The sequence below is a fragment of the Helicoverpa zea genome, chromosome 24 (assembly GCF_022581195.2).
Source record: "Helicoverpa zea isolate HzStark_Cry1AcR chromosome 24, ilHelZeax1.1, whole genome shotgun sequence".
Classification (NCBI taxonomy): domain Eukaryota; kingdom Metazoa; phylum Arthropoda; class Insecta; order Lepidoptera; family Noctuidae; genus Helicoverpa; species Helicoverpa zea.
The window spans coordinates 5,338,560-5,347,459 of record NC_061475.1 but is presented as its reverse complement, the minus strand read 5'-3'; the positions used below and the strand labels follow the sequence as shown (position 1 = coordinate 5,347,459).

General features: G+C 35.7%; 1 protein-coding gene across 1 annotated transcript; it reads left to right on the top strand.

The window, feature by feature from the left end:
• Positions 1 to 698: 698 nt before the first annotated feature.
• Positions 699 to 5,833, top strand: LOC124642456. The gene is made up of 2 exons (XM_047180884.1): positions 699 to 1,797; positions 5,778 to 5,833. The coding sequence occupies exons 1-2, from the start codon at positions 1,407 to 1,409 to the stop codon at positions 5,798 to 5,800; spliced, it is 414 nt and encodes a 137-aa protein (XP_047036840.1). The 5' UTR covers positions 699 to 1,406; the 3' UTR covers positions 5,801 to 5,833.
• The last annotated feature ends 3,067 nt before the right edge of the window (positions 5,834 to 8,900 follow it).

Genomic DNA, 8,900 nt, shown 5'->3' with positions numbered 1-8,900 from the left:
TGAATAGTTCAATGATGATGTTATTTCTGTAAATAAAAGGAGTATTTATATCTTATTCTTCACTTAAAAGGACTGAATTAACATCACGAAATTTAAATTGATACACGTAACTATTATGATTAAGGATAAGACGCAGTTTAATAACTAATTGTAGGTATTTTATAAACAACCTTCCAAAACGTAGCAAACTCGTCACAACTAAAACTGCAATAAACCAACTCCCATTGAAATACAGAATCGCAGTTCCTCAGTAAAATACAAAATCAAAAAAGGCAAATCCACGGAGACAGAGTTAGCAAACAGGCGGCAAAGGGTCCCTTTATAATTGCACCCGTAGGCTGAATAGCTTTTAGACCTCGACGGATTTAAACGCTCACCATACTATCTTGGATGTATCGAGCATTTCTAAATATAGCAAGGGACGTAAATTTTTGCCATTGTGCTGTATATGAAAATTCTTAAGGGTCAGGGTAGAAGGAATTTTGTGTATGCGAATTTGATATCGGGGTTTTGTGTTAGGTAGGTATTGTTTCTAGGGCAGATTTTATCATTAGCACGGGTTGCTAAGTTACCTTATATTTTAGAAAATATTGAGTTCATGTTTAGACACTTTTGCAGCTTCTAAAACACAAGTTAAATATTCTTACGCTGAGGGTTCTTTACGCACGAATATAGCAGTACTAGTGAGATGACGGAACTACTGGCAACACCGGCCGGGTGACTTGTCAAAAATCAGCTGTATAATTAAAAATTGAATTAAAATAGAATAATTAGCTAAATCGCCCTAAAAAGTTGATAATTTAATAGTAATAGTCGTAAATATAGTGTACAAATGTTTGTGACGTTATTGCAAAAGGATAACTCGTAAAAATCTACACAACACGGAGGCGGTCAGCTGTCAACCGCTCAGTTCAAATTAATCGGATTTTAACGGGAAGTATCTCTCTATTATAACTGTAACACGCTTTATTATACTAATTCTCTGGCAGTAGATTATGTTATTTACTTTAAAAGTGAGAATAACGAAAAAAAAAAAAAAATTAATATCAATTTTGTAACCTACCTTATCTTAGAAAATTAAAAATTAAAATCAAATAAAACTAAAGAAGTCCCAATACATTCTTGATTTTCATATAAGTTACATGTTCCTTTAACAGTAACTTCTGTTACATTACACATTAAAGGCAAATTATAGATAATTTATGTTAACAAAATCTATACTTAGCTACATTTCAATTTTGTACTTAATTTTCTATTAATTAAATCAAACTGTTCTATGCTATATAATCTTGAAACTACTAAATTCATATTTTAAATAATCCAACACCTAAACCTATTACCTAAAACTATTCTTTTCTGTCTTTCTCATCTTGTTTACTCCACGCTTTCAGTAAATACCTGACACCATGTTCGTTATGACAAGGAAGGCCACTGCCAAAGACATGGAGGTGAAACTGAAGTTAGCCCTGGAAAAGCTCAAAACATCCGAAGAGCTCTGTCAACAACTGTTAAGGGAACGTGATGACAGCGAGGAAGAAATTCAGAAAATAATTAGTAAAAACTCTGAATTGAAGTCTCAACTTGCAGAATTACACATCCAATATATGGATGTGCTGGATCAGCGGGATAGGTTACAGGATTTTGTAGGTTCTTTTAGTGAATGTAGTGATGCTCATGAGAGGGCTTTGAGTCGCATTAAGGTACTGGAGACAAGCTTAAATGATGCTCACAAGTCAATAATATGCTTCAAGCAAACCCAACAACAACAGGAAAGTGATGACACTCACCGCCTTTTCAGTGAGCTTGTTACTTCAAATCCACCTCATATTAATAATTTGAGTCACAAAAAGATTAAAAAATACATAAGAATAAACAAATTGATACAAAAAATTAAGAAAGTGTGTCATAAACAAAAATCCACACATAAATTAAATAATTTACTTAAAACTAAAGTTTAATTAAAAAATCAGTTAAATTTGTGCACTAACCAACTTTTACAAAGTAGGCTAATGTATGACCAAGACACACTAGTTCTGCAACAGGAAATGCTTGAACTGCAACGCGAATTAACAAAAATTACACACAAATATGAGACTAATTTTAAATCAACTCCTCCGGCATTTTAATTCATACAATATTTTACATGCGGAACAATACGGTTTTACAAAGGGTCGCTCCACAACGGATGCCGGAGTTGCTCTACTGAAACATATCGCACACCCAGAACAACACTGTATTATGTCGAAAAATCGCAAAACAGAGTTATCTATGTATTTGAATAGCCAAAAATTTGCTGCATATCCCACGAAGACAGGCATATTTATATTTACAAAAATACTTAAGAGATGGCGTGCTAACTCTTTATTGGTGCCGACGCGTTGCCAGAATCATACCGCGAACACAAAACTATTTCCTGTTGCAACTTGTCCGCCTAGGGAACAGCACGCAGGTTCTCGACGCAACAGTAAATTAATTTGTGATAGTGAGGTGTTGTTGAATGTAGTGCTAAAATTACTCCGAGTTATTTCGTTTTAATTCAGTATTGGTGACTGTGTTTATACAACGTGTTTGACACTATTTCGAAATAATACCCTGTTGGTGATGAAGGTATGTTAATTTTTTTGTATTATTCGAAAATGGTTCAGTATTGTTCGTAAAAAGTGAAAATCAGTGAAATAATGCAGTATTGATGGTAGATTTAAATGATGACCTAATTTTGTTAAACAAATCATAATAAATATTTTATATACGCAGACTTGTTACTTATATAATAATTTAAAAGTAATATAATTCTAATTTGTTTTGTACCATATTTACGACTTGATAAAATACTTTTTTCGAAATAATGCACTGTTGTTGAATAAATCTAAATTGTCATTGTTATTTCGCAGATAATGAAGGAACGACGACTTTGACGAGGTGAATAGGAGAATTCAGTTGGGTTGGGCTGCATTTGGGAAGCTACGTCGAGTTCTAACATCATGACTTACGGAGCCGAAACGTGGACACTGATGGTACGGCTGGTCCACAAGTTTAAAGTCGCTCAGCGGGCTATGGAAAGAGCTATGCTCGGCATTTCTTTTAGGGATCGCATCAGAAATGAGGTAATCCGTCAGAGAACCAAGGTCATCGACATAGCCCACCGAATCAGCAAGCTGAAGTGGCAGTGGGCTGGCCATATTAGCCGAAGAACCGATAACCGTTGGGGTAAACGAGTCCTAGAGTGGAGACCACGCCTCGGCAAACGTAGTGTAGGACGTTCTCAGGCACGGTGGAGTGATGACTTGCGCAAGACGGCTGGCAGGAGCTGGATGCGAGAAGCCAAAAATCGATCTCAGTGGCGTGCACTTGGAGAGGCCTATGTCCAGCAGTGGACTGCGATAGGTTGATGATGAGATAATGAAGGGCCGATGTCTTTTGTTATTGAAGAAGGCAATGGAAGTAACCTCAGAAGAAACCACATCTTCTATTCAACAAGGCAGCGGGGAAAAAGAAACCGAAAATAAATCGTGTGCAGAATCGACTGCTGGTACCTACGTCAGCGGTGGCGGCATCAGTCGATGAAGTACACGATAGGGAGGTACCTGCTTCTTTTTTATCTGAACATAGCAAATGAAGAAGATTTTATAGACCTTGTGGTGACAAATGCAAGTTGAAATCATCATCATCATCATCATCTCAGCCATAGGACGTCCACTGCTGAACATAGGCCTCTCCCTTAGATCTCCACAGATACCTGTTGGAGGCGACCTGCATCCAACGTCTTCCGGCGACCTTTATAAGGTCGTCTGTCCACCTTGTTGATGGACGTCCTACGCTGCGCTTGTTAGTCCGTGGTCTCCACTCCAGCACTTTTCGACCCCATCGGCCATCCGCTCTGCGAGCAATATGGCCAGCCCATTGCCACTTCAACTTGCTAATCCGGTGGGCTATATCGGTGACTTTAGTTCGTCTACGGATCTCCACATTTCGGATTCGATCACGTAGAGAAACACCGAGCATAGTAGAAATGCAAGAATAAAAGAGACAAGTTGGTACGATAAGACATTTTTAAACAGTTTTGGCAGTTGGGTAATTTAGAGAGGCAAAGAGTTTATTGATAATTACTGTCTTGTTTTAATATTTTATATGATTATTTCAGCGAAATTTGCCTTTTTTTGTTTAATGATTAAGAGAAGATTGTTCTGTTGTTTTTTATTTAAGTATTACATGTAACAAGTAATGGTTTATGTTTAAAATATATACCTACTGATTTTGTTAAAATTTCGTGTTTTATTTCATTGTTAATAGATCTTTTCCTGAAAACAAAACAAATAAGCCTTTATTGTTCATTGAATCTTTACACAAAAACTGTAGAATAATAGTGCATTATTTCATAATTAATCAGTAAAAAAGACATAACTCGAAATAATACTTTTTCATTTCATTCTGTCAGTCCAAAACAGTGAAGTAAGTAAAAAAAGGCATTATTTTGGTTAATTAGCGTATTTAGAATTTACTGCACTGTATAATCCTGACACCCATAGGATTCTTCACAGATAATGTGCAAGACATTCACAAAAACTGCGACGTAAAGTGAGATAACACTTTTTCGTCAATTCTGAAAAATAAGCTATTTTGACTTAGTGCAGTGTTGTTCTGGGCGTGCGATATATTCAGTGCGTGGGAGAAGTCACAGAATGCTATCGGGGTGTTCTGTGATCTTTCCAAGGCGTTCGACTGCGTCCAACATGAAACGCTTACCCAGAAGCTAAAGTACTATGGTATTAGAGACAGCGCACTTAGTGTTATTAGCTCATATTTAAGCGGTAGAATGCAATGTGTTGACGTTAATGGTGTCAAATCTTCCAATCTACCCGTTCGTTTGGGCGTACCGCAAGGGTCGATTTTAGGTCCATTTTTGTTTCTTGTATACATTAATGACTTGCCATATTATTTAAAATCATTGTGTGATGTAGTATTGTTTGCTGATGACACGTCTCTAATTTTTAAAGTTGATAGGAATAGAGTAGATTTTGATGACGTGAATTCTTGTCTTTCACTAGTAACGCAATGGTTTACAGCCAATAATTTAGTTTTGAATACGAAGAAAACAAAATGTATTAAATTTGCTTTGCCCAATGTAAAAAATCTCGGTCCCGGTGTAATTTTGAACAATGAGGAACTTGAAACGGTACATGCTACGACTTTTCTAGGGATAACAGTAGACTCCAAAATTCAATGGGGTGAGCATATAACTGGCATCACGGGTAAATTAAGCTCTGCTGCGTACGCTGTCAGGAAAGTAAGAGCTCTCACCGATGTAGCCACGGCGCGTTTAGTGTACTTTAGCTATTTTCACTGCATCATGTCCTACGGAATTCTTATGTGGGGCAATGCTGCCGATATCGAGAATGTTTTCGTACTACAGAAGCGCGCTGTCCGTGCTATATACAAACTTGGTGCTAGAGTCTCCCTTAGGGAAAGGTTTAAGGATATTGGTATTCTGACTGTGGCGTCTCAATACATTTATGCCAATATAATATACGTAAGGCAAAACCTAGATTCATATAGTAAAAACAGCGACGTACATCATTTTAATACTAGAAATAAACACAAGTTAACCGCACCTAATTATCGTTTACATAAGGTACACGGTTCATTTGTGGGGCTTTGTGTACGCATTTATAACAGAATTCCGGTTCATCTGTTAGAATTAACGGACAGTTCTTTTAAAAATAAAATTAAAGAAATTCTTGTTAAAAAGGCATATTATAATGTTAATGATTATTTCACAGATAAACGCAGATGGCAGCTCTGAAGTGGAACAAAAGTGCTTTATTTTATTTTGTATTATTCGGTGTTTTAAATTAATAATAAATAAAATTGAATTGTATAACTGTAAAATAAATTAATAATAATTAAATTGTAATAGACAGCTGTGTTGCTGGGAAGTTTGTTCTTCACCGCTTCTTCTTTCCAGCCATAACACTAGGAAGTGGTGAAAGGGGGGCGTTTTGGGGGTGCTGTCATTCTTGTAAAATTTTGACGTTAAAAAGTGCTAATCGTATTAGCCTATTTTAATAAATGATTTTGACTTTGACTTTGACTTTGACGTGCGTTTTTTGTTTGACTTTATTTGATGTCTTGATTCTTGTTTCTATATTTTATCGCTAACATATTTTCATAGAAGAAGCCAGAAACGTTTCAAAAGTATTGCTTTATAAACACTTAACTAAATAAAATAATAATGGACTAGTTTATTTAAAGATAAAACATAACCCAAGTTCCAGGCTTCCAATATTATTAAAGCTATCGTTTTACCAATTATTTCGAAAGCCCCACTTTCTCTCAGACTATCCTTTTGCTGAATTATTGCGAAGGACGATCGTGAGAAATGAAGCCCAATATTTCGGAATTTCTCAGCAACATGGATGAATTTGATAAAATTCTATACATAGTAAACGAAGATAGGTATTTGGCATGAAAGGTAACTTACAAGCGAAGTTGGAATAAGTAATAAGTATGTTATTACCTTCATACAGTATGAAGGACGTGTCACGAAAAAGGTTTTGAATATAAATGAAGATGACTACGAGTAGAGGTACGCCTAAAATGCGATATACGGATTGTGTGAAAGAATTTGTGGCTAGGTGAGAAGTGAATAATGAAATTCAGTATCGACTGAAATTATGTGGGAGAAAGAGGTACTGCTTTACACACTCCACCAATCGGTCACTACATTTTTTTGGTACGTGGGAAAACATTTAATGACCCCTGAAGAAAGAAAGAAAGAAAGAAAATCCATTTATTTCGAACACACGAATGACGCAAGAAACAAATAAATAAATATGGCACAAAACAAACAAACAATGAACATAAAAAGAAAAAAAACGCTGCAATTGCGTCACTCGTGCGTGAAAGGGACAGCGCTCAGCATAAATGCTGTGTCTCGCGCACGCAGGCACGAGACAACAGCGCTGGTTTTCAGCGCTGACCCCTGCTGCTGAAGTTATGAGACTCTTACCAAGACCAAGTTTCTTTTGGAACCTTTCGTTGGTACAGGCGTCTGAGAAAGTTCTGGATCCTTATTTATTGTTTCAAAGACTATATCCAATAATTAGACATTTTAGTTTTGGTCTATGATTTTTCAAGGAAATTGTCTTGGTTGTCTCGTTCATTTTTCAGTGTTTTTATTGTATGGCCTGATACCTCCCCTATTTACTCCTCTTATATACTATCCTTACGAGTATGTCCGTATCTTCAAACCAATATTTATAACTCTGTTCATCATCATCATCATCATCATCTGCCTATAGCAGTCCACTGCTGGACATAGGCCTCTCCAAGTGCACGCCACTAACTCTGTTCAACTAACTCTGATACAACAATTACAGCAACATTTTCAAGGGTCCCAAATTTCAATAAGCAGAGGAGAGATACAGTTCTATCAAGCAGATTATATCTAACCCAATTATTTGAACAGATGGCCAGCATTTGTCTAATGAATTGAAATAAAATGTGCCACCTGTGACCCCCTCGCAAAATTTTATCGTTCGCCCATTTTATTATTGAGTTCTTGAGTTAGATTTGGACTTCGCTTCGACGGTATAAAGTCTTCGTAGTAGTTTTGAAGAAATCCGGTAAAGGTTTAAAGATTTTTAAGAGAATTTTGTAGTACACGCAGTTATAAAAATTACAAAGCACCTTAACAGCCTTTACATGGGTGATGTTTTTGGACTAACACTTAAGAATTTCTATTTTTATAAACACATTTCAAAAGGCTATTTTCCTGGCAAAAAGTATTATGTATGTTAAAATCAATAGAAAACGCGATTTACAGGTAAACACCAACAAGGAAGCTTTTATAAACAAATGTTTCGTAAGCCTCCAATTAGATGTAACCTTTCAATTAATTTTCATAAATTCATGTCAATATCTTTACGTGAAGAAGCTTCGTAAATAATTTCACACAAATTAAGTGAGTGACGTGTTACTTAGGTATAAGATTTCAGAGCCCCATTGAATTCACCATTATCACTCAAAAAACATAATCTTTATATTGTCATTACTTTTCATACCGTAATAACGTTAATTAGTTCATAATCACATCTCTTCGTACAGCGTAATTGATCATACGTTATGCCCTAATTAACTCGTTTAGAAGTGGGTAAGCCTTTATAAAATACCACAAGGAAATTTGGACCTTATGTCTTGAATTCAAAGTTGAAATTCGTTTGCTGTTGCGTATTTACAAAGTTTGTAAGGCAAAAATTATACCTAGTCTTTAGTGTTATCTATAGAGAGACTTCTTGATTCTGATAAGAGGCGTTTGTAGTCTGAGCCCGAACTTTTGATGTTCTGATGAAGTTTTTGGGTCTTGTCATGACGTTGTAGGCAGAGAGAGCAATTTCCTGACCCTAACATTCTTCTTGATTTGAAATTGAATTTCCAGTGAGACGGACTACTGATATGAATTCACGAGTATTTTTGTGTTTATCATATTTACTGTTTCCATATGTTGAATTGTAGATTTAAAACATAATTGACTCATGTACTATTTTTTTATAATTGTTTGGCTGAAATTATTTAGCAATACTAACAACGAATAAAAAAATATTTGCAACTCTAGCCAATGCCGCTCATGTATTTTAAATATATTTTCCATGACACAGTAACAAGATTAGCTTTATTATTTTCATATCGTTACATAAGCAGGCTTTTTATGCAATCCACTATTCTAATTGAAAAATAATATGCATGAAACGATGGATAGCAGAAAAATGGGTCACCCATGTTTGCGTACAAAATTATTTTATCATAGAACTAGCTTCTGCCAGCAGCTTTACCCGAGTCCCTTAAGGACTACTTCACAAACCCAGACAAAACATAGCCGACAGCCTTACTTTTTAAATGGGCTA

Bases quoted from the DNA above. Each gene is read 5' to 3' on its own strand.
- LOC124642456 (XM_047180884.1), top strand. From the start codon at position 1,407: ATGTTCGTTATGACAAGGAAGGCCACTGCCAAAGACATGGAGGTGAAA. The intron at 1,798-5,777 runs GTGAGCTTGTTA...ATTATTTCACAG, and splicing joins TGACACTCACCGCCTTTTCA to ATAAACGCAGATGGCAGCTC.